The sequence below is a fragment of the Cetorhinus maximus genome, chromosome 8, assembly GCF_964194155.1.
Source record: "Cetorhinus maximus chromosome 8, sCetMax3.hap1.1, whole genome shotgun sequence".
Taxonomy (NCBI): Eukaryota; Metazoa; Chordata; class Chondrichthyes; order Lamniformes; family Cetorhinidae; genus Cetorhinus; species Cetorhinus maximus.
In genome coordinates this window covers 65,840,510-65,867,196 of record NC_135886.1, presented here as the reverse complement: position 1 = coordinate 65,867,196, position 26,687 = coordinate 65,840,510, and the positions used below count along the sequence as shown (strand labels likewise).

Genomic DNA, 26,687 nt, shown 5'->3' with positions numbered 1-26,687 from the left:
CCCCACCAAGCTGGGAGCTGCTGCATGAGCCTCATTATAGCGTCGCTCTGCTGCAGTCTGAGGCCGCCGCACGGGTGTCATCAGCCATGGCCTCTGCAGGTAGCCCTTGTCCCCAAGGAGCCAACCCTGCAGCCTCTGTGGACCCTGAAAGACTGCAGGGATCTGCGAGCGACTCAGGATGTAGGCATCGTGCACACTCCCTGGAAACCGTGCGCACATCTGCAGGATGCGTTTCTGACAGTCACATACCAGCTGCACGTTCAGTGAGTGGAAGCCCTTGCGGTTGATGAAGTTCACTGAGTGTAGCGATGGAGACCTGAGCGCCACATGAGTGCAGTCAATCGCACCCTGCACCTGTGAGAATCCCGAGATCAGGGTGAATCCAATGGCCCTTGCATCTTGGCTGTCCCGGTCCCGGGTGAAATGCACAAAGTTGTGTGCCATGGAGAAGATGGCATCCGTGACCTCATGGATGGATTTGTGGGTGGCGGATTGTGAAATCCCACAGAGGTCACCTGTGGAGCTCTGAAAGGAACCACTGGCATAGAAATTGAGCACCGCAGTCACTTTCACAGCCACTGGCAGCGGATGCCCTCCATGTCCCTTTGGTGCCAAGTCCTGCAGCAGGTGGCAGATGTGAGCCATCAGGTCCCTAGACATGCGCAGTCATCGGTGATGTTGGTTCTCAGTCAGCTGCAGGAATGGCAGGTGGTGTCTATAGACCCTGGGTGTCGCTAGGTGCCAACCAGCCAGGGCTCACTGTCGCTCCTGGGCAGCATGAGCGAGAGCCCCTGCTGCCCCTTCTTCATGAGGTTGCTGGTCCTGCCTTTGCACAGCCAGGTGCCTCAGTTGCTCTCTCCTCCATCTTCTTCCGTGTCTGTAGGCCATCGGGCATACAGCAAGGTCACCAGGATCCATGATCCTGACATGGTCCTCCTGCAACATGAAAGAGAAAGAGACCTGGTTATAAAGGCTGTACTTAGCACCTTTCCTGTCCGGGTGTGATGGCCCCTTAATGCTTCCCGGAGAGTGCTGGTCAATCCTCGGATGGCCAGAGATGAGTGCGCTGCATGGCTGCCCTGTCAACCTGCGACGTGGGGGACACTGGTCCAAACCAGGATGCTGAGGTTGCAAGGGGCTGTGAGCACCTCCAGCAGTGACGGCTACATGGCCAGGGTTGGTGAGGACATTGTACAACATGTGCAGCCCAACTGCTCCACAGTCCAATAAAGTGGTGGCGGACTTGAAGTCTGTGCCGGAGGGGTTGGGTGGGGGGGCGGGATATGGTATGGAGCACTCGGTGGCCCTTTGGTGCCTACGCGATGCTTGCATGGCCGGGCAGGCTAGGAGCCTGACCCCAATCATATCACTGGGGCTGCGCCTGATCTGTCTGAGTTACAGAGGGACGGTCAGTTTATACAGGTGTCCCTAATGCATGGCCACTCCCCTCGCTTACCCTGCCCCGCACCTCGATTGCTTGTGCGCAGGATGCAGCGTGAGGACAGTACCTGACCCCACCCCCCCCATTTCAGTAGTCACCTCCCAGGCTGGCCAGCACCTGCCCCCAGCCACCCTCCCATCCCTCAGCAGTCGCCTCCAAGGCCAGGCATCAGTTTCCCCCACCTCCCGGTGCCCCTGAGGCCTCCAAACAACAGGCGAGCTGTGGAGAACGCTGCTGCTCACTCACCTCAGTTCCCCCAAAGTGAAAGTTGCCAAGTGCATGTCACCTGTGTGCTGTTGTGAAACACGTCGGCGTGCTTTCCCGCCGACATGGACGGATGATACAGCGGGGTTCCAAGAGCCTGGCGGGATGGCCTTTTAATGATATGCTAGTGTATTATAATTAGCTCCCCGCCAACCGATGGCGGTAAACGCAGTCCACTGTTGGCGGGCTGAGCGGAAGATCGAGACCTGCCTTCATGCCATCGTGAAGTGGGTCCCACCATATTTTCCACGCACGCCACCTATCACGCCCGCCACCAGCAGGCTCCGAAAATTCTCCCCACAGTCTCCCTGAGGCAGCTCTCTGCCTCAGGGAGTGAGGATATGTGAAAAAAAATTTTACAAATAAAAATGTAATGAAACACGTCCCCTCATGTGGCTCTGTCACATGAGCAGAACATGTTATTAATGAAAAATTAAAGTATTTATTTTATTTTTATTTGCTTTTGGAAACCTCATCTGACCCATGGGAAAGTGCAAAGGCCATTTGATTGGACGGGCAGCGAAAATTTTATTTTAAATAACTTTTTAATGGCCTTAATAGGCGTTTTAATTGTTTGCAGGCGCGCGCCTGCTGACCGACGTCATCACGCAACATGTTACACTTGGTCAGGTTGGGCACGCGCCCGCCTGCCAAGCAAAAAGTTTTACCCATGGTCATTGTTAGATTTTTAATTCTAGATTTTTATTGAATTCAAATTTCACCATCTGTCGTGGTAGGATTCGAACCTTGGTCCAGTGACAATAACACTATGCCACTGCCTCCCCTTCCCACGAAATGGCCTTGTCCTATGCTGTAACTATTCTATGATTCAATGATTCAAAATTTCTCCATCACTTTTCACACCTCAGGCAGAGTAAGAAGTTGCACTCGGTTAGGGTCTTCTAGAGAATCAAGATTCTTTCTGTATCTTTTCCCTCTGTGATATTCCAAGTGCGGACCCCAATCAGGAGCTGATGTGCAAGCGGCAGAAATTTTCTGTGGAAAGAAAAGTGAAACGTTTAAACATTTCTGCTGGATTTTTACCCACCATTAACATCCAACTGGAAAAACCCCATTCTGAATCAGATTGTCCTGCAGTTTGTTCCAACACTTGACAATTCACAAAATACCAAAAACTATTTAACCCATATGTTTATCACAGAGATGATACTCCCATGTCTATTAGGCTGTATACTGGCAGTGAGATACACTGAAGCAGCATGTATTACATCTAAATAATTACTGTTAGAAATATTTTACTGCCATATCGATTAAAGCAGAGTTATTGAGTCAATTTCATCTCATTTGACAAAATAGCTACTACATCTAAACAATACCCATTTGATAGAGAACACATCACTAACTGATTCTAATGAGCTTTTACACATCTCCAGATCACTCATTCTGGGAAACATTATGCACTGATGGGTCTGTGGGAGCACATTCACAACACGATCTCGAACGGTTCGAGAAAAAGCCCCACAAGAACCTACTGAAGAGCAAACAGGGATGGGAAATTAAAATACAAACTTTTCTCTCCAAAAAACATAAGCTGTCTGAATGTAAACAGAACAGGGAAGGAGAGCATTGGAAAGAATAAGGTATGGCAGGATATTTATAACAAGGGAATAAATAGAGTGATGGAGCCAGAATCTAAAATAGGTGATCTAACATAAAGTGAGAGGCAATCTGATTAAAAGTCAGTTAAAATGTCTGTACAGCAATGCACACAGTGCGTGTAATAAAACAGGGGAGGTGGAGGATCACTCATTGGGAGGAACCAGAGATGGTTGGGATCACTTGGAAACGGCTACGGAAAACTGGGAATTAAACATTGCAGGATAAAACATATTTAAAAAGATAGGAGAGGGAATAAGGGGAGATGGAGTAGCTGCGCTTATTCAGGATAGCAGAATGACGGTAGAAAAAAAGGGACATAACTATCGGCAAGACACAAATAGGATCCAAATGAAAGAGTTAACAGTTAATAAAGGATCGATTACACTAATTTATTAACCGCGTAATAGTGGGAGGAAGGTGGAGGAAGAAATGTGCAGAAAAATTAGAGAGTTGAGTAAGAACATATATGAATAATCATGGGGGATTTCAACCTGTCTGGTATTAATTGAAAAGAAGAGATAGATTGGGGGATACGTGGATAGAGCTCTTACATTGTGTACAGGGCTGTTTTTAACCCAAAATATAAAGAAAATCCAACATGGGAAGATTTCTCATTGGATCAATTAATGGGGAATGATCCAGAGCAGTTAAGGGATATAAAAGTAGGTGAACATCTGGGCAATAATATAATTCACTTTAAGATGACCATAGGGAAGGGCATAAGTCTGAGGAAAAGCAGGTTAATAGATTGGAAGAAAGCTGATTTTGATTGGCTGAGTCTAGAACTTGGGGAGATGAAATGGCCAATATTGTGAAACAACGATGCAGAGTATCAATGGGAGACATTCAAAACAGTGACGGACAGTGCAGGGGAAATAGATTTGACTAAAAGGAGAGGTCAAACTAAACACCAGTGAGATACCACGGATGAATAAAGACCTAAGGGAACAATTGAGGGTGAGGAAAGATTACATTATGGGCACAGACAGCGGGGTAAGAGAGAACATGAAGAGATTAGGAAAGAAGTCAAAAACACAATTAGGAAGGTATAGGAATATTAGAAATATAGTATAGGAATATTAGAAATATAGTATAGGAATATTAGGAAGGAAGGAATAATGAAATTAAATTATTGTTAAACATAAAACAAAATAGTAAAATATTTTACAGTCATATCAATAAAAGGAAATCTGTTTTGGAATGGGACCATTAAGAGATAGGCAGGAAAATACCACAGGTAACAATAGTGAATAATGGCAGAAATATTAAATAAGTATTTTGGTTTACCAGGGAGATAGAGCAGGTGGATATGACATTGAATGATGAGTTGAGATAAGCAATGTGATGTGTATTTCAAATAAAAGAGGATATATTACATAAACTAAAGAAACTCAGAGGATAAAACCCCAGGGGCAGAATTTTCCATTTGTCGGGCAGGCGGGCCTGACCCAATCGCGGGCAGGCAGGGAGCTGATCGCCGCCAGTGACGGGGGCTGCACCACCATTTTACGTGGGCGGGCCAATTAAGGCTCACCCAGCATGACATCCGCCGGGAAGCGCTATGCGCTCCCTGTGCTGGCAGGGGGGTAATCCCTCAAATCGAGAGTGCGCTCTTTCGCGTATGCGCACAAAAGAGCGCACTCATCTCCCTGAGGCTTAGTGCAGCCTCAGGGAGATCACCTTGACTTTTAAAAATATTAAAAATAGAGAAAAGAAAAATCCCTTACATGCCCCCTCATGTGACAGTGTCACATTAGATGGGACATGTTCATAATTTACATAACAACTTTATTACAATTTTTAAAACCCTACATGAAACGTCATTCCACCGTTGGATGAGGTTTCATGTTTTTTCTAGTTGCTGCCAGAGTTCCTGCCTGACCCGCCAACCTTAAGGTTGGGTGGGCAGGTCCCTTAATTGCTTAATTGATCCTGTCAATGGCCTCAAGTGGCCATTTACAGGTTGGTGGGCACGCAGCTGATTTTGGCCCCGCCTTCCTGAAAATTTAAATGGGGCACGGTGATTTCGGGGGTTCCGCCCGACGTCATTCCGTGTCATTTTATGTGCCGGCGAGTGGGCCCTGCCCCCTCCGCTTGCTGATGGTAAAATTCTGCCCCTGGTTCGATGGATTGCATCAAGATGTTTTAAAATAATCTAGGGAAGAGATTACAGAGACCTAATCATTACACATACTTAATAATTTATCAGAAAAAGGGTACTGCCAGAGGACTGGCTTATAGCTAATGTAATTCTTGTATTTACAAGGTGGGTTACAGAACATGCCCAGGAAATTATAGACGAGTCAGCTTAACATCAGTGGTAGGAAAAGTAACAGTATACCTACTAAAGGAGGGTATAGAGGAACATGTAGAAATGAAAAAATATAATAATAAATAGTCAGCATGGATTTTAAAAGAGGAAATGTTGCTTGACCTACATTATTGATTTTTTTGAGGATGCAAGTGCGAGGGTAGACAATGGTAATGTAGTAGATGTAATTTATCTGGATTTTCATGAAGCCATTGATAAGCTGCCCCAAAACGGGAATAAAGTCAGAGAATGTGAACAAATGGCAGAATGGATTATGATACCAAATTGAGGGTCTAGTCAACACTGAGAAGGACTGCATCAAATTACATTAATAACCTTACAGAATGGGAAAATAATTGGCAAGTGAAATTCAACACAGATAAACGTGAGGTGGTACATTTTGGTAGGAAAAATAGGGAGGTCACTTATTAATCAGAAGGTACAAATCTTTGTGGGGTAGCAGAACAAAGGGTTCTCTGAGTACAAATACACCAAACACAAAAAATTGTGCCACAGGTTAGCAAGGCCATAAAAGGCTAACAAAGCGTAAAGTTTTATTTCTAGAGAGATAGAATTGAAAATTAGGGAAGTTATGCTAAACAGTATTGAACCTTATTCAAACCACAATTAGAGGACTGCGTGCAGTTCTAGACACTATGTTATGAAGGGGATATAAAGCAAGATACAGAGAGGATTTACAAGGGTGAAACAGAAGGATTAACAGGTTGGGTCTTGTGCCCTTATCCCACGCCAGCGAAAATTGCAGAGTCAGAAGTGGGGGTGAGCGGGTTGGAGGAGGTATCCCAGATTTGGATCCCGCCTGCCATTTTTAAATGGTCCCAGGGTCGTTCCGACTGTGAAAATCTGGGTCATCATTTTCAATTCCATCCACAGCCTTACCCGTTCCTATCTCTGTAATCCCCTCCAGCTCAACAACCCTCTGAGACATCTACGCTCCTCCAATTCTGGCCTCTTGAGCGTTCCTGATTTTAATTACTCCACCATTGGTGGTCACGTCCTCAGCAGTCAAGGCCCTCAGTTCTGGAATTTCCCCTATATCTCTCCACCTCTCTTTCGTCCTTTACGGCACTTTTTGAAGTTGACCTGTTCAACCAAGGTTTTGGTCATCTGCCCTGTATCTCCTTATGTGGCTCAGTGTCAGATTTTGCTTTATAATGCTCCTGTAATGTGCTTTGGGATGGTTTATTTAAATAGGGGTGCTATATAAATACAACTTGCAGTTGTTGTAAAATGAGCGATTGGGAGAACTGCACAGAAGTTGTGTTCCCTACGGCAGGATTTTCCGCACCTACCCACCCGCCACCAGGATCTTCCGGTTCCGCCGCAAGCCAGTGGGCTTCTGGCTGGGGTGCCGCCTCACCCATGGCGGGTCCCACCCGCGACGGGGCCGGAAAATCCCGGCCCTAATCTTTAAAAGGTTTCCTTACCTGGCACAAGGTGGAGCCCTCAGCTTGGACAACTCTCACAATGGCGACAATGGGGATCCACATAATGCAAAAGATTATCATACACCAGGCCAGTGCTGTTGCCCAGACAGGGTATTCAACAGATCCATATGTTGGAGGTGCAAATGTTGCTAATGACCATATTAAGATTACCTGAGTGAAAGAAGTGTAGAAAATAAGATTAGAAACACAATGAGACAGACTACCTGCACATAATAACATTCAGCTTAGATCATTAAAAGATGTAACATCTCCTTACTGCCAGCAAACATGGAGAGATAATAACCCAACACAGTCTCCACCACAGCCAGAAGAGCCAATTCCTTTCCCCAATCATCATCTCAATGTCCTTGATGAATCTGTTTACCCCTGTGAACAACATGAAAGCAGAGACACAGTCACTTGGTTTGTCCAGTCTTCAGGGCAGCTTGTTTACTGTAGAAGTTCATTTTGTACTGGGTGTCACTAATGAACAGGTTGAATCAGAGAAAGGATCACTCAAGACTTCACACAGGATGAGTAAGTTGTTCCTTGTCATCAACCTGATTACCTGTGAAGATACATATGACAGCGCTGGAGATCCCATCCTGTTGGTCTATCTGTCTTAATTGTTGGGAGAAACCAGTAACTGACTGAGTTGAGTGGAAAACTGTTAAACTCAGGGTAAAGCTGTTTGAACAACATTCCCATCAGCAATTAACAGGAAAATGGATGCGGCAAAACTGACTCCAATAACAAGCAACTGTAGCCCAGTAAGAACCAGGGGATCTGTGATAAAGGATACAAAATATTGTGTCTGTCTTATTTTGGCTTATGGGACTAAACGGGGGAAAAACTTTGACAATTCAGGAGAGAACTTGAATTCCTATCATCTTTGGAAGTGAGGGACAATCTACATCATGTTCATTTTCATGTTTTTTCTGAAATACTTTTTAATGTATTAATTAATGTTGTTTCAGTGTTTTTCCAGTTTTACTTACCATAGATCCAGCTTAGACCAATGAGTTCCAGCAAAGCAATTGTAATGAGAATCCACCCAGTACAGAAATAATCCAGTAAATTTAACCAGTAAATCCCAGCCTAAAATTAAATGGAAAATTAGAATATGTTACTTGGGAAAACCCTAACAATCAAAATGGAGATTAATGGGATACAAAAATTTACTTTCTATAAGTGTCTAAATACCCAATTCTAACTTCTCTGCTCTATTTTTTTTTACTTCCCTCAAGTTCTGGAATCACTTGTGCTGCTTTTCTCTGTACCCTTTTAAGAATTGAATATTCTTTCTGAAGTAAGGAGATCAAAATTACATGTAGTACTCCAGACGTGATCTCACTCGAGTGATTGGTAGAGATGATTGTCTAGGCAACTTTTCTTGGTGGAAACGTTGAATTTTATTTACAAGACAGCAGCAGCAGCAGCTACATGTGTGCACCTAACTCTATAACTAAAGAAGAATTTCCTCCTGGAAGCTCCCCACGCTGCAAGCTGATTGGTTTACACAGATCATGTCATCTTACAGCACAGGATTATTCTTAAAGTCATAGTCCTATGTTTATCAAAACCATAATTACGACATTCCCCCTCCCCCCTTCAACTTTTCTGTACATTTTGTATTTATAAGGATATTTATCTCATGACATTACAATATTTACACAGGTCATGAAATTTCAAGTTCAGTCTTTCAGGTGGTTTCCTGATCTGTGTGGAACGTCGCAGCTCCATGACTTCTGAATTTGGTTTAGGAACCATAGTCTCTGGAACCACATTAACATCAGGTACTTCATTAGGCACAGGCAGCTCAGTGTCATCTACTCCGACAGAGACATCGGGCATGTCTGTCCTTGGTTGAACAACTTCAACAGGAACCACAGGTTCAACAACGGCCACAGGTGGAACATCATTTTGTTGGGGTAGCTCCCTTCTTAAATGATCCACATGCTTACGGGTGATCCGGCCCCCCACTTCTACATGGTACGATAATGGTCCGGTCACGGTGCTTATTTTATCAGGTAACGGCTTCGGTTCTCCACCGAAATTCTTTATACATACTGCTTCTTCAACAGTAAAGTGTTGCTCATGACTATGGAAATCATGCGTCGCTTTTTGGTTCCCTTGACTTTTCTCCACCTTCCTCTTCAAATTGGGAAGTATCAGGTTTAGTCTTGTTTGAAGATGGCACCTTATCAGTAACTCTGCAGGTGTTGCACCTGTAATAGTGTTTAATTTAATCTCTTTCAACCAATCATGACCTAGAAGACTTGGTCCTTCACCTTCCACCACCATCACCGGTAGTTGTACTGTTTGGTGTCTATAATAAACAGGTACACTGGTAAATACCATTTACTTGGATTTCTTGGCCTGTATATGTTTCCAACTTGGCAGAAGTTTGTTTCAAATATAATTGTTGAACACCTTTCAGATATTTAAATAAAGTGTGCTTTCCTACTTCAGTGGAAGCACCACCAGTGTCTACTTTCATTTTAAAGGGTCTTCCATTCACTCGTAAAGTGACAATGATTGACTCTGCCTTCCCAACTTTCATGCTGAATAAAGAATAAATGTCAGAATTGGTCTTTTCTAGTTCTTCCATAATATATACTTCATTTGACTGTGTTTGTTGCCTGGAAGCCTATTTTAATCTCGCTTTGCAATGTTTCAATATGTGTCCTCTTTTGTGACAAAAATAGCACTCCACCTCTTTAAATTAGCAATCGGTAGGAGTATGATTGTTTCCACAAATACTTAGGAGAATCGCTCTCCTCTTTTCCTCCCCTGTGATTCCATTGGCTTGTAAATAGAACCCAAGGCGTTGTACATATTGATTCCAGTCATCTGTGGCTGACTCAAAGGGATCAATTCTGCCAAACTGTGGCACCTCGGATGAGCATATCTTCCTTTCTTTTTAATTATCTTAGATACTCACAATTACTGGGTGGATCTGATTTACCCTCACCGCCAGTTTGTTATAGAGTTGATTGTTCAGGTAATGTTTCTTGGTGGAAACATTGAACTTTATTTACAAGACAGCTACAGAAGCTACATGTGTGCACCAGCTCTATAACTAAAGAAGAACACCCTCCTAGAGGTTCTCCACACTGCAAACTGATTGGTTTACACAGATCATGTGATCTTACAGCACAGGATTATTCCTAAAGTTACAGTCCTATGTTTATCAAAACTATAATTACTACACTTATGTTCCTTGTGTATCTCAACATGATGTATTGACTGGGAACATTGGTCATGGGTTCAAATGGACAGTAGCAACATAGATACAAAATTTGTTGAGTGACAGGAAACAGAGAGAAATGGTTAATGGATGTTTTCCGGGCTGGTGGAGGTTTGTGGTGGAGTTCCCTAGGGGTTTGTATTGGGACCCTTGCTTTCCCTGATATATATTAATGAACTATGCCTTGGTGTACAAGGAACAATTTCAGAATTTACACTTGGAAGCATTGTAAACTTTGAGGAGGACAGTGTAGAACTCCAAAGGGACGTAGACAAGTTAGTGGAAAGGGCCAACAGGTGGCAGAATGACGTTCAATGCAGAGAAATGTGAGGTGATACATTTTGGTAGGAAGAACACGGAGAGACAACATAAAATAAAGGGTACAACTCAAAAGAGTGTGCAGGGTCAGAGGGAGCTGGGCATATATGTGCATAAGCCATTAAAGATACCAGGAAAGGTTGAGAGTGCAATTATTAAAGCATACAGTATCCTTGGCTTTAGTAATAGGGGCATAGAGTACAAGAGCAAAGAGGTTATGTTGACCTTGTAGAAGACACTAGTTAGACCTCAGCTGGACTATTGCTTACAGTTCTGGGTGCCACATTTTAGGGAGGATGTGAAGGCATTGGAGAGAGTGCAGAAGAGGTTCTAGGGATGAGGAACTTCAGTTATGAAATAAGATTGGAGAAGTTGGGACTCTTTTCCTTGAAGAAAAGAAAGCTGAGAGGAGATTTGATAGAGGTATTCAAAATTGTGTGGAGCCTGGACAGAGTAGATAGGGAGAAACTATTTCCACTCATGAAAAGATCAAGAACAAGAGGGCACAGATTGGAAGTAATTGGCAAAATAAGTAAAAGGTGATATGAGAAAAAAACCTTTCTCACACAGTGTGTGATTCAGGTCTGGAATTCACTGCCTGAGAGTGTGTTGGAGGCAGGTTCAATCGAGGCATTCAAGGGGGAATTAGAAGATTATTTAAAATGAAACAATCTGCAGGGTTATGGAGAGAAGGCAGGAGAATGGTGCTAGGTGAAATGCTCATTCGGAGAGCCGGTGCAGACACAATGGGCCGAATGGCCACCCTCTGCACTGTAACAATTCTGTGGTTCTGCGATTGTGCAAAGATATTCGTGACGAGTCCATGATAGTACCCCCCACCACCAAGTTCTCTCTCTTTTCCCAATACCTCATTTAGATTCCCAATTAATACATAACCACAACCTTCCCTCTGCTGAATCTCACAATATTACATTTCCCTTTATTAAATGGCAACTGCCATTTCTGACCTCATTGAAATACTGTCACGTTACCATGGTTACGTGAGTAAATGCAATAGCCAATTTAGAGATCACGGATGAGGAAGGCCATTCAGTCCGTCTTTTTTCAACCATTAAAGGTTTGCTCCCATACCACCATTGTCGGATCTGATTGTTTCTTCAATGATTCCAAAGCTTTAGCCTCCCCTGCTTGATGAGGAAATTAGTTCCACAAGTAGATCACTCTTTGTGTGTTGAAGAATTTCCTGATGTCAGCTCTAAAATGCCCTTCCCTAGTTTGAGGCCATGCTCCCTAGTTCCATAGTTTAACTACTTCTAACATCTTTAGCAAAATCAGGTGCCCGATTTAGCAAAATCACCTCTCAGGTGCCCGATCTCCAGGCTGAGGTATCCAATTTCTCCAGCCTTTCCTCATAACTCAAAACCCTGACACTGAGGATCAGCCATGTGGCTCTTCTCACCAGACCCTGCAAGGTTTGAATGTCCGTCTCTCTTGTTTGGAAGAACTGGATGCAGTGGTCAAGTTGGGATCTGACCAGAGCACTGAAAAGTTTGATGATCACCTCCTCTGATTTATATTCTACTGTTGTGGTGAGGTAGTTGAACATATTTTTTGACTTTGTTGCTGCTGATTTCAAGAAACTCAATGCAATCCAAGAGAAAGCAACCCATGCCATAGGCACCCCATCCAGGACCTTAAACATCCACTCCCTCCACAATAACAGGTTCCTTTGAAAGCACCTCCAAAAACAAGGGCACCTGGCACATGGAAATAACACAACACAAAGCAAAGTACTGCAGGTGCTGGAAAGCTGAAATGAAAACAGAAAATCCTGGAAATACACAACAGGGCAGACAGCTTCTGTGGAGAGAGAAATAGAATTAACATTTCAGGTCGTGGTGACCCTTCGTCAGAACCTGGAAAGATAGAAATGTAATAGATTTTCAGTAAGTTGTGTTGGGAGAGGAAGAACAAAAGGGATGGTCTATGATGGGGCGGAAAGTGGGAGAGGTTAAATGACGAAAGGTTCCATGGCGATGGGTGAAGTAAAGGATACAATGGGATATAGATCGGTTGGAGACTTGGGTGGAGAAATGGCAGATGGAGTTTAATCCGGAGTTTAATCTGGACAAATGCGAGGTAATGCATTTTGGAAGGTCTAATACAGGTAGGAACTATGGCAGAACCCTTAAGTGCATCAACGGGCAGAGGGATCTGGGTGTACAGGTCCACAGGTCACTGAAAGTGGCAACGCAGGTGGATAAGGTAGTCAGGAAGGCATATGGCATGCTTGCCTTCATCGGCAGGGGTATTGAGTATAAAAGCTGGGAAGTCATGCTGCAGCTGTATAGAACCTTGGTTAGGCCACACTTGGAATATTGCGTGCAATTCTGGTCGCCAGATTATCAGAAGGATATGGAGGTGTTGGATAGGGCGCAGAGGATGTTTACCAGGATGTTGCCTGGTCTGGAGGTTATTAGCTATGAGGAGAGGTTGGAGAAACTCGGATTGTTCTCACTAGAGTGACGAAGATTGAGGGGCAACTTGATAGAAGTTTACAAAATTATGAGTGGCATGGACAGAGTAGATAGTCAGAAGCTTTTTCCCAGGGTGGAAGAGTCAATTACTAGGGGACATAGATTTAAGGTGAGAGGAGAAAACTTTAGAGGAGATGTGCAGGGCAAGTTTTTTACGCAGAGGGTAGTGAGTGTCCACAGATGCTGCCTAACCTGCTGAGTATTTCCAGCAATTAATGCTGGCCTTGTCAGTGAGGCCCACATCTCATGAATGAATAAGAAAAAATATCTATGTTGGTGGGACATGTTTAGTGTTGAGTTTAATACGATTCTTCAGTCCTGTTCGGTTTCTTTCTCAGCTCTTTCAACATCGTTTATGAAGTGTGTTTGCCAACTTCATTGTTCACTGCCTCCATCACAATGATTGTCTCTGCTTCACAGTTCCCTTCTCTAGTCTCTCTATACAAACACCATCCAGCATTGGGGATCTATCTGCTTTAAGTCCAATTAGGTTTAATTCATGAAGCAGTCATTGATTTTACTTGGGGGGTATCTTTGTCTGGAGAGCGTTTGTTGTTCATATGGAAACATAGCAAGGACAACATACCTGCATTACATAAATAAGGCCCAGGAAATAAAATAACAAACAAACTCCAGTTGTCAGATAAAGGCGCTTTGATCGTAGAATCGTAGGGAACTGGTCCACCAGGGTTGTTATAATTGTTTCTGATGAAAGAAAATGTTCAAACATGATCAGTAATTAATGAACAATTTACACAGTCCCAGAGAATTCCACCACTAGAGAGATTTAAGCCCTGTAGACCAGAGGAGCAAATGAGGACAGGTTCCTACATCCATAGACAGAATCGTACAAGACCTGTGTTTGGGAAATGAAGGTGGGAGCAGGAGGGAAATCCCAAAGGTCACTGTCAGGTCCACAGGCCAGTGTGTTCCTGCCTCCGGCCAATACTGTCAGTGGCAGCTGAGCAACAGAAGCAGCGAGTCGTGTATTAGTGGCAATTAATGGAGAACTTGGGGCCAGATTGGAGAAGCAGCCGACATCTTGCGGGGATAGATGGGCTGCACATTGCAGGCAAAACCCAGCAGATCCCAGGTGGTGGCCTCCCAGTGGCAACCAGGGGTTCAGTGAGGCCTCCTTTATTTATCACCCCATCCCCTCCCCACATTGCCCCAACAGAGCTGCTTAAACCACAGTTGTGGCCACAAATAATTTTAACAATTTCATACATCTTTCCAGGATTTTTGGAGCTGCCATATCCAGGAAAGTGGATGGTATTCCACCACACTCCTGATTTGAGCCTTGAAGGTGGTATAAAAGGTTTTGGGAGTCAGGAGTTGAGTTATTCACCACTGAATTCCAATCCTTTAGCCTGTTCATGTAGCCACTGTGCTTATGTGGCTGGTCCAGTTATGCTTCTGATCAATGATGTCCCCCCAGATGTTGATGGTTGGTACTGGACATTAACGTAGATGGTTAGATTCTCTTTTTTTGGAGATGATCATTGTAGGGTAATGAGTTAATGGCTATGTTAATGAGATCATGATGCTATTAATGATGTAAGTGTGACATCAAGGCTGATATAACCAAGAGGATCCGAGAGAGCAAGGCAGCTCAAGTCTGAATGTTGCCCATATCTTGCTGTATGTGTGCATGGGTTATTTCATTATAAATAGAGTTACAAGTGGAATTCAACACTGTGCTACCATTAGCAAACAACCCCATTTCTGACCTTATGATTTAGAGAAGGTCATTGAGGAAGCAATTGATGAAGCAGCTGAAGGTGGTTGGACCTTGGACACTACCCTGAGAAACTTTGCTTTATTTGCTTTTGGTATGTGAGCTTCAGTGACAAGACCAGCATTTATTGCCAATCCTTAATTGGCCTTGCGAAGGTACTGCTAAGTCACAAATAGCATTCATGCAACTGCCAGGTGATGATTACTTCTTAGAATCTTCCCAGATATGCACTGAGTGTGGTAATGGGTGAGAAAATGGATGTGTTAGCCACCGGCCAAAATGGCGGCTTTGCACACCGTATCATCCCAGTCCCGCCTCATTAATCAAGCATTCCAGGGAAACATGCCGTTTCAATGGCAGGCGGGCTCCGATTTGCCCGCCACACCGTCAACTTGCCTCTTCATCATTCCAGATGCCACATTTAAACTGCAGCCGCACGCATATCTCTCACTGCTCCCACCCAGGACATGGCCCTGAAAGGCAAGAAGACTGCAGTCCCCCTCCTCCCCCTGGTTTAGCGGCGCATCCCTTGAATGCCTTTTGGACATCGTGGAGGCCTCCCATGGTGTCCTCTACCCCGCTTTGGCCGCAGGAGGAGCTGTAACATTATCACTTCAGCTTGGTAGGCGGTGACAGTGGTGGTCAGTGCCAATGCTGCATAGAAGAGGTTGGCCACCCAATGCAGATAGAGGATGAACGATCTCATCCATGCTGCCAGTGTATGCAACCATCTCACCACTCTAAACTCACACTCAAGCCATCACACAATCACTGGCACGTTATTCACTACCAGAACATGGGACATCACTCACTCTCTCGCACACAACCTCACATCTCCACCTGGCCTCATCTCCTCTGGAGACTGGCTCCTCAGCCTTCACCATCTTAAGGCCACTTGCACAGATCAACTTGTGCCCCCACACACACCCTGGGATACCCTCCTTCCCCAGTACAGCCCTCACCCTGCAGCCTCTTCCCTTGCCTGAGGCCACTTCTCCCCTTTCCCAAAGCAAGCCCTAGCCCTGCAGCCATTGAAGAGCCACGCCCGCCTTATGGCTGGTCTGGTAGGTAGAGACTGGCCCCAGAGCTACCCCTAAAAGTGATGTGATGCTGTCTGTGAAGCCTGGTGCTGATGACTGCAATTGCTGCCTGAAGCAAGGTAGGCAAACAAACCTTGAAGTCCTAAGTGAAGTGGAGCTGTCCAGGTGCACTTCACTTACGTACAGTTGTCAAACATTGCACGCCGATCTGCTCGGATGGTCCAGCGTGGGCAGATGATTCCGACGAGTTGAATTTATAATGATATGCAGATGTATTGCAATAGGGTTCCCAATGTCCGACGGCGGGAGACGCGGCCCGCCATTGATGGGTAGAGCGGACGATTGCACACTGGTTTCACAATGTTGTGAAACAGATTTTTGGCCTTCTCGCCATATTGTCCACTCATGCCGCTGAACACATTTGACGCCAGTGGGCACGGAAAATTCTGTCCTTAGTCTATGAGTGACTTGAGATGGTCGGTATGTAATTTTTCTAAATTCTATTTATTTACACTATTTACAAGACTTCATATAGCAAGTACATGGTTGAGGGGACACTGACTATTCCACATCTTGTTAACGTACCATTAACCCATTACTCTACAATGATCATCTCCAACAAGAGAATATCCAACCATCTCCCTTGACGTTCAATGGTATTAGGTTCATTCTCTCTACCTCCATCTACCATTCCCTCTACCTCTACCACCAGTGCAAAGTGACAGCAGTGTGTACAATCCACAAGATGCACTGCAGCAACTTGTCACGGTTCCTCTGACACCACATTCCAAACCCACAATCTCTATCACTTAGAAGGACAAGGGCAGTAGATGCATGGGAACACCACCACTTGCAAGTTTGCTTCCAACCACACACCATCCTCCCTTGGAACTCTGTTGTCGTTCCTTCAGTGTCACTACGTCAAAATACTGAAAGTCCCTCCCTAACACCATTGTGGGCATGCCTACACTACATGGACTGCAGCAGCTCACCACCACCAGGTGAGTAACGGGGTACTGAACTTTCTGAGAGCTGTTGGAGCTGCATTTATCCAGGCAAGTGGACCGTATTCCATCATACTCCTAACTTGCAGCTTGTTGATGGTGGACAGGCTTTGGGGAATCAAGGATTGAGTTACTCATCTCAGAATTCTTACCCTCTGACTCTGCTTCTACCACCTTTAGAGGATGAGAGTTCCAAAGGCTCTCAACTCTCGGAGAAAAAAAGAAATCGCCTCATCTCTGTATCTCTGTCGTTGCCACAGTACTTCCATGGCTGGTCAATAGTTTCTGGTCAATAGTAATGCTCAGGTTATTGATATTGGATATTCAACATTGATAATGCATTGAAGGTCATAGGGACTTGGGATTTCTCTGGTTGGAAATGTTCACTGCCTGGCACTTGTGTGGCATTCATGTTTCTTGCCATTTATCAGCCCAAGCCTGAATGGTGTCCATGTCTTGCTGCATGTAGACCCGTGCGAGTCAGATCTGAGGAGTTGTGAATAGTAATAGACTAATACCTGGAATGAGTGGGTTCACTTATGAGGAAAGGTTGGGCAGGCTGGGCTTGTACCCACTGGAGTTTAGAAGAGTAAGAGGAAACTTCATTGAAACATTTAAGATCCTGAGGAGTCTTGACAGGGTCAATGTGTTGAGGATGTTTCCTCTTGTGGGAAAATCTAGAACGAGGAATCACTGTTTAAAAAATAAGGGGTCGCCCATTTAAGACAAGAGATGAGGAGAATTTTTTTCTTTCAGAGGGTTGAATGACTTTGGATTTCCCTTTCTCAAAAGGTGGTGGAAACAGCATATTTGAATATTTTTAAGGCAGAGGTAGGTAGATTCTTGGTAAGCAAAGGGGTGAAAGGTTATTGGCGTAGGCAGGAATGTGGAGTTGAGGTTTCGATCAGATCAGCCATGATCTTATTGAATGGCGGAGTAGGCTTAAGGGACCAAATGGCCTACTTCTAATTTGTATGTTTGTATATTCTGAATATTGAACACCAACAAATGTCCCCACTTCTGTACAGTATAAGGTTAACATCAGAAGCATACATGATGCTGATGTAATAATGATGTCACACCACATGACTGGGTAGTAAGCAAGATCTTGAAGCGAGCAGAAGCCCTTATCTTGTGTGGAAGTACAAGTGTGTAAAATTTGTTGTAAATAATTAGTTAGAGTGATAGTCATAGAGGTCTACAGCACAGAAAAAGGCCCTTTGAGTCTGCACCAGCCAAACAAGTACCTAACTATTCTAGTCCCATTTTCTAGCACTAGGCCCAAGGATTGAACTCAAGACCCCTGGTCTACAAGACCACTGAGCTACAGAGCCAGCCACCTGGCTTTTCTGGTTAAAAAAATCTATAGACTTGAGCAGCATACTGTTGGGAGATGAGGCAATCCCAAAACCTCGTTTAAACCACTACCACACAGAAAACCTAGTGGCAGTGAGTGAAAGACACAGTAAAGACTGAAAGAAGCTACAGGGCTAGCAATAAAAGAGAACTTCAAAGGAAGGACAAAAGAAAAAATTCCAAGTCTCACCAAGATGTCAGAACATCGTGGGAGCAACAAAGACAAGCTGTGACACAGATATCAGTGAGCACAGGCCTGAAACAGCAAGCAGCAGTGGAGAAGCAGAATCAAACACAAGAACAATTCCAGGTCTCAACAAAAGCATGGAAAGCACCCTACCACTCCCAGAACCATTTCAGAGTGCGGGAGGCCCATTGCAGGCCCAGAAGTGGAATGACTGGAGAAAAGGTTCACAATGTACAGAACTGCTTCAGGATTACATCAGAAAGACCAGGTCAGTACTTTACTTTATGTTTTAGGAACTGTCGCTGATGACATGATAGCAAGGCAGGGGGCTAATGAGACTTCAGCTTCTTATGAAGAACTCATGCAAGCTTTCGACATTTATTTCAACTTCTCTCGGAACTTAAAAATTGAGAGGGCTAAAATGAATAGAAGAAAACAAAGGCCAGGTGAAAGCATGGGTCTGGTTATCAATCATCTCTATAGGCTGGCAGGGAACTGGGCTTCTGGAATTTTAAAAGACAAGCTGATTCATGACAGAATCAATCAGGGTGTTAGACCAGGGTATCAGATCTCTTACAGACAAGGGAGGATTTAACGCTGGTGAAATCAGTGCAGATCGCAAGACAAATGGAACTCAGAAAACAAAATTGGGTGTTTATTCGAATGGAAGGAGAGGTCCCATGGAGACGATTGACCAAGACCCTTCAATTCATAGGCCATAAAATGGAAAGCACACTGGAGCCTAAGCCCGCCAAAACGGGGGAAAGCATGTCAACCACCATTTCAAAATGTCTCTGGTGTGGCGGGAACATGCTGCAGAAATGGGAAGAATGTGCAGAAGGGAGAGCAGAGTTCCACAACTGTGGAAAAATAGGTTCATTTAAAACTGTTCGTGGCTGAAGAACACTAACTACCTGTAAAAAGAGGGAGAAAATTTTAAAGCAGAGCCACAGACAAAAAGTGGAAGAACCACAAGAACAGAAATTAATCTTCCTAGGGGAACTAAATGACACTGAAAACAAGGACTCGTGTTAACAGGAGCAAGGGTTTCTATTTTATCAGATGAAGTAAAATGGCCCAGATTACATTGTAACCCTCAACTGTTAAATTACAAAGCCCTCAGGGGACTAGGCTAAAAGTGAGAGTCCAGCTCATGGTGAAGCTGAAATATAGAGATAGGGAAATCCTCGAACCTCTCCATATCATTCAAAATCAATAATGCTCTCTACTATGCAGAAAAGCCTGCCTAAAACTGAAATTAATCTGTAAAGTGGATGAAGTTGCTGATGAGAATTACATTCTGAAATAAATTCCCAAAATTGTTTACAGGGCTGGGAGCCCTGATTACGAGCTGATGCTAAACCAATTTGCCTCTTTACTCTGAGGAAAGTCCTTCACCCACTCTTGGGCAAAGTCAAGGTTGAATTAGAAAAGATGCAGCAGCGAGAGGCTATCTCGCTGGTCACCATGTCAACAAAATGCTGTTCAGTTATGGTCGCAAAACCAAAGGGCTCCATAAGGGTCTGCGGGGTTTAACTCAGCTAAACAAATCAGTGGAACCACCCAATGGCCTCAGTGGGCAAGAGCCTGGCAAAATTAGCCAAGAATACTTAATTTACAAAAATGGATGTGAAGAGTGGATTTTGGCAGTTGCCTCTGGACAAAGAATCCAGATTGCTGACAATATTTAGATCGCCCTTTGGAATCATGACCACTCCAGGAATTTTCCAGCAAAAAATGTCCAACACTTTAGAAGGCATGGAAGGAGTAATATGTCATATGGAAAATATACTCATACACGGGTCCAAAGGAGAGAAGCATGACCGCAGGGTCAGAGCAGTCCTGAGAACCTTACAGGATACAGTCCTAACACTGAATGAAAATGTGGGTTTGATACATTACAACTCAGACTTACTGACCATAATCGTGGCAGATACGTTGTCTACAGGTCTGGGGCAGTACCACTTCAAGTGCAAAAAGGTGGCAAGCATAGACTACTCTACTATTCCTCCAGGTCACTGGCAGAAATGGACTAATGATATGCCACGGTAGAAAAAGAAGCTTTGGCAGCAACAGGGGCATGTGCAAAATTTTCAGTTTATGTTATGGGATTACATTTCAAAATTGTAACAGACCATAAACCACTCAACATGAAAGAAGTTACAAAATTGCTGCCCAGAATCCAGCAGTTCAGATTAAGATTGATGAGATGTGATTTCATCACAGAGTATGTGGAAGGAAAACGTCATACGACAGCAGATACACTGTCACGATTATCATCAGAAGGAACTGAAGAAGAGGATTTTGACTTCATCGAGAGGTTGAATTATATACGTCCTTAATCACTCAGCACCTACCAGCTCCTGCCAGAAAGTTGCAGGAAATAAAGCAAAGGCAACAACAGCATGAAGAATCTCTCCAAATCCGAGAATATTGTCTGGAAGGATGGCCAGACTATATCCCCAGTAATCCGATATAACACCAATATTTTGATCAGTGCAAGCACCTCACAGAATTCATTCTGTACAGATACATCCTGTGTCCTTACTACACTTAGGGCAGAATTTTATGGCCCCATCGCGGTGGGGCGGGACCAGAAAATACAGCGAGCTGTTCAAAAGAAACATTGACTTCAGCAGGGCCAGAAAATCCCGCCAGCTGGAGGGGCTGTAAAACCCTGAGAGTTTCTTCCAAGTGTTCAGTAGGGAAGAATACTGCTTCAACAGCTGAGGGAGGGTGGTAAGTTATAATCAACTGGTTTCCTTGTCCATGTTTGACCTGATGCTATGAGACTTCATGATGTCCAGAGTCAATGTTGAGGACTCCCGAGGACAATATCTCCAGGTTATATACCATTGTGCCACCACCTCAGGGATGGTGATGGAGGAGTCTGGGACATTGGCTGTAGTTATGATTTGGTGAGTATGACTATGTCAGATTCTTGCTCCACTAGTCTGTGAGAAAGCTCTTCCAAATGTTCAAGCAGGGCACTCTGCACGGTCGACTGGGCAGGGTGTGCCTTTGCCATTTCCAAAGCATCGGTCAATGTCAGGTGGTTCGTTCAGTTTTATTCTTATCATAGCGGTAGCTTGCTCATCCATTTCAGAGCACAGTTCGGAGTCAACCTCATTGCTCTGGGTTTGGAGTTTCATGTAGGCCTCACCTACATGGTGACAGATTTCCTTCATTAAAAGAGCATTCTATGCCAGATGGATTTTTCCGAAAATCCGATAGTTTCACGGTCAGCATTACTGAGGCCAGTGTTTTATTCCAGGTTTATTTAATTGACTGAATTCCTCGGCTGCTGAGGTGAGATTTGAACACATGTCTCTGGGTCACCTAACCAGGTCTCTGGACTAGTCCAGTAACATGATCACAGTGTCACTGTTCCTCAATGCATTTGAGCTAATCCTGCTCCTGTTCCTCTGCTGTGTGGGAAACAGCTCAGGATGTACCTCAAACTATATAATGATTATCGTCAGGCACCTGGAGCTGCAACACCTGGGCACAGACTGGGAAAAATGATGCTGAACCATGTGGGAAAATGGACAGGGGGAGGGAATATAACTTGAACAGTGAAATTGAAAATCACTGTGATAAAAATCAAACAAGAATTCTATTCTGATACCTTCCAGATGCAGAGGTGACATTTACCTGGATATTCCTTTAATGCAGCTGTTAACACATTGAATTCAAACAGGTTGATGCTCCATTAGACAGCGAGCAGAGAATTGCCACAAAGAAACATTACTCATTCACTGACATCACCAGCAGTAATTCTTGAACCTACATTATAAACATATTGTGGTCTGGACTTCTGTGGAGTGACAATCAGAGTCGGATTGCTACTCTGCTCCTACTTTCTTACCTGAATTTTTTTTCAATCCTAAATCACCCGACCTTCCAACTCAGGCCGGGTGAGATCTGTGCAGAGCAGCACATTCCTGCGGCCTTCAGTCAAAGGCTACAGAGTCAGATATAAGGAGGCCACACCACCTTTCGCAGCACTTTATAAGATAGTCATATTTTAAAATGTTTCCTTTTATCTACAGTGAAATAGAATGTCCTGAATAGTGGGATCATACTAATGTCTGTCCAGAGGCAGGCCCATGAGATTGGTTGTCCTGGGTAAAGAGACCCAGGCTGAAACTTATTGAAAATCAAATGATAGGTTTCACACCTTGGCAAAAGAGGGGCAGCTGGTTTTCTGGGCAGAGACACTTAGACTTGAAGACCCAAAATAGAGACAGAAACAGCTGCAGCTGTGAGAAGCAGAGGAAAAGACTGTTTTTTTGTGTTATTCACCAAGGAGAATGCTGGTGAGAACTGGTTCTCTCTGTTCTGTGAGATGGGATTTGTGGATAACTAAGGGTCAAGAAGTTGCTGATGGTTGCCTTGCTACTGGAAGCCAGTTCGGGGATATGCAGAAGGCTTAGTGAAAGGGACTTCCAAAGGACGTTGGAAGGCTCACCCTGGGGAGGCAGGGAGAAGGCAAAGCTGGAAAGAGAGTGTGAGACTTAATCTTCCAGGCTACATATCTGCTGTATGAGTGTAGTGTAACATACAAACAGGTTGTAAAGTATTTTGATTGTGTTAATTAATTAATGCGAAAGTAAGCTTTCATTAGTCTGGTGTATTAGTTGCCTGTTAAGTAATGTTTAGTATATTTTGATTTTAGTTTGTTTGCTACAGTACAAGTCTCACAACATGAAATCTTGTTCTGCAATTCTTTCCATCGGTTTCTGGATAATTTTTACCTTTTTAAAAAAAGTTGCTGGTCTCTACCGGCATAATAAGAAGTGGCAATTAACAGTGTTAAAATCATAAGTACTTACTCACTTAATTGTCACACTTAAGTTGCTGCTGTGTTTAATGGACAATTACTGTGCAAGTTCTTAAAAATAATGGAGAGTTGAAGTGTAAGGTACCTTTTGTACAAAGTAAAGTGTGAAGCGGCATAAATCAACCAGTAATTTCCAACCCTACATTATAAACTTAATAATTTAGATAACTTACTTTTATAAAAGTAGAAAGAGATTGGTTAAATTAAGTAACGTCACTCTTACCTATACTTGCAAACTGAGTGTCGAGTCCCAGAGTCACCAACATGATGAAAAATAAAATGGACCATAAAGTTGTCCATGGCAACTGTGCAAGAGCCTCTGGGTAGGCAACGAAAGCCAAACCGAAACCTAAATATAAGTGAAATGGTTAAATTAATTGTCCTGACAATAGGCACAGGCTGCAAAATTTGGCTTCATAACACTGTAGGTGGAAAACGGAAACTCAGAAAATGTGTGCTGGCTTGCACTTAATAAATGCAGAATGGGCCGATTGTGACATCAAATGGCCTGGAACATTCATCTGACACAGGGTCTGCCATTTGTACCCCACAGGTCCAGTTAACAGCCTCTCATAATCACTCGCAACAGAACATACATTCAGCTGGATAAGCGCAAGCAGCCGCTCCCAACACTGCTGCTCTTTATAGGGCTAACCATGGAGCTGCTTTTGACTTTCTTTTGGGGGTGCAGAGTTAATGGAAGGAAGAAGGATAGTGTTGACTGTTATTGGAGGAGTTTCCTAAACTCTTTGGATTTCCAAGGATTGGCTCTGGATTTTGACAAGGGGCTCAGAGGAGTTGGAAGGCCTGTCAGGAGACAGCCTGCTTCAATAATGGGACTATAGTTGCAGTGCCTGTTAGGCAGCAGTGTGACTTGGAGATGGAGCACAGGCAGCACAGAGGGGGATCTGTGCACAGAGGGAAGAGGAGAGCAGTTAATAGAAGGCCGCACCCACCAAGGGTCTTCAGGGGGCTCGTCTCCTACCTCCACCTCAACTGGGAACAGTGTCTGAGGCACATACGTTTCACCAAGAAGGTGTGACTGAACTGAACCACCTCCTACAATGTGAGCTGCAGCTGCACAGCAGAGTGAGGAGAGAGCTGCCATTGGCAGTGAAGGTCACTGTATCTCTAAGTTTCTACAACAACTGATCCTTCCAGGATGGAGCAGGAGACATTAGTAACATTTCACAGTTCACCATCCATCACTGCATTAGGGAGATGACACAGACTCTGTACACAGGAGATGGGTATTTATCATATTCTCACTTACCAGAGGGAAACAGGAGGAGAGGGCACACGGCTTCCCCAGTGATGTGAGATTCCTATGGTTCAGGGTGTGGTCAACTCCATACACATGGCTCTGCGGGTTCTCCATGTTAGCGGAGAGATGTACCGAAACCACAAGGACTATCATCTCAATGAAGTTGCAGCTGGAGTGTGAACAATGCCCAGAAGATTCATCTGTGAATATCCTGGCAGCAGCAAACCTTCCCTTTCTGGCCCACCATGAGGAACCAGAGCCTGGCTGCTGGGTGGCAGGATTACCCACATTACACCTAGCCCATGACTCCCCTCGCACTCGACCACATGATGACACCATGCCTACAATGAGAGCCATGCAGTCACCAGGAACCTTGTGAAGCAAATCATCAGTATCCTAAAACAACAGTTCCACTGACTGGACCACTTGGGGGGCCAAATCCATGGTGGTCTGCTGCGTCCTTCACAAATTGCTACCAGGACATCAGAGGTGCCTTAGAAGACAAAGCAGGAGAAGGAGGCGGAGGAGGAAAAGGAGGATGGATGGAGGTATCTGATCCCCTTCACTCTGGATAGGCTATCCCCAAGCAGCTCCTTAGACCTCGGTTCTCCTGAGATCTAATTCCCAAACCACAGTTACTGCACCATCCCCCACCTCTCAATCCATCTTCTATGTAGTATCACAGTGTCCTCTTAGCCAACATCCTGAAATCAAAGCCACCAACAAAAAGAAAATATCCCCAAAAAAACTTAATCCAGCAACAGTTTCAATAATGTATATAGCTGAACTTTCATTTAGTGCATTTCCCTCATGCCTGTCTCAAGGGTGTCCTTTGCCTATAGATACCCTCCCTCTCCATCATTCCCCTGTGCCTTTCTCAATCCTGCAATCCCATTGAGTAGGTACAGAGTCACAGAATTATTACAGCGCAGGAGGCGGCGATTCGGCCCATCGTGTCTGCACTGGCTCTCCAAATGAGCATTTCACCTGATGCCATTCCCCTGTCTTCTCCCCATGACCCTGTACATTCTTCCTTTTCAGATAACAGGCTAATTCCCTTTTGAATGCTTCAATTGAACCTGCCTCCACTACACTCTCAGGCACAGCATTCCAGATCCATAACCACTCAATGCGTGAATTTTTTTTCTCGTATTACTTTTTCTTCTTTTGCCAATTACATTAAATCTGTGCCCTTTCATTCTCGATCTTTTCATGAGTAGGAACAGTTGCTCCCTATCTACTCTGTCCAGACCCCATATGAATTTGAATACCTCTATCAGATCTCCTCCCAGCCTTCTTTACTCCAATGAAAACAATCATAACTTCTCCAATTGATCTTCATAACTGAAGTTCCTCATCCTCTGGAACCAAGGTCTGAATCTCTTCTGCACTCTCTCCATTGTCTTCACATCCTTCCTAAAGTGCGGCACCCAGAACTAGACAAAATGCTCCAGTTGAGGCTAAACCAGTGTCTTATACAAGTTGAAAATAACCTCCTTGTTCTTATATTTTATGCCTATATTAATAAAGAATAGGATACTGTATGCTTTACTAACCACGATCTCAACCTGTCTTGCCAACTTCTTCTGATGAAGAGTCATACAGACTCAAAACGTTAACTCTGTCTTCCTCTCCACAGATGCTGTCAGACCTGCTGAGTTTTTCCAGCGGCTTTTGTTTTTGTTTCAGATTCCCAGCATCCGCAGTCTTTTGCTTTTATCTGCCAACTTCAATGACTTATGAACATATATGTCTAGGTCCCTCTGCTTCTGCACTCCCTTTAGAATTGAACACTTTATTTTATATTGTCTCTCCATGTTCTTCCTACCAAACTGAATCATCTCACATTTCTCCGCATTGAACTTCATCTGCCACCTGTCCATCCATTTCATCAACTTGTCCATGTCCTTTGGAAGTTCTACAATACCCTCCTCACAGTTTACAATACCTCCAAGTTTTGTATCATCTGCAAATTTTGAAGTTGTTCTCTGTGCCCCAAGGTCCAGGTCATTATTATATATTGTAGGTAGTGTCCTATGCCCAGCCATCTGTCACTGCTTCATCAATGACCTACCTTCCATCGTAGGGTCAGAAGTGGGGATGTT

At 44.1% G+C, this 26,687-nt stretch overlaps 1 protein-coding gene across 1 annotated transcript in view; it reads right to left on the bottom strand.

The window, feature by feature from the left end:
* Positions 1–2,563: 2,563 nt before the first annotated feature.
* Positions 2,564–26,687, bottom strand: part of LOC144683196 (sodium- and chloride-dependent neutral and basic amino acid transporter B(0+)-like) — an 85,650-nt gene continuing 61,526 nt past the window's right edge. The window contains exons 9-14 of the mRNA XM_078546155.1: positions 23,542–23,667; positions 13,737–13,855; positions 8,083–8,182; positions 7,362–7,471; positions 7,085–7,255; positions 2,564–2,701 (exon numbers count right to left, since the gene is read on the bottom strand). Coding sequence (XP_078402281.1) covers positions 2,564–2,701; positions 7,085–7,255; positions 7,362–7,471; positions 8,083–8,182; positions 13,737–13,855; positions 23,542–23,667 — 764 coding nt within the window. The remainder of the gene's footprint in view (positions 2,702–7,084; positions 7,256–7,361; positions 7,472–8,082; positions 8,183–13,736; positions 13,856–23,541; positions 23,668–26,687) is intronic.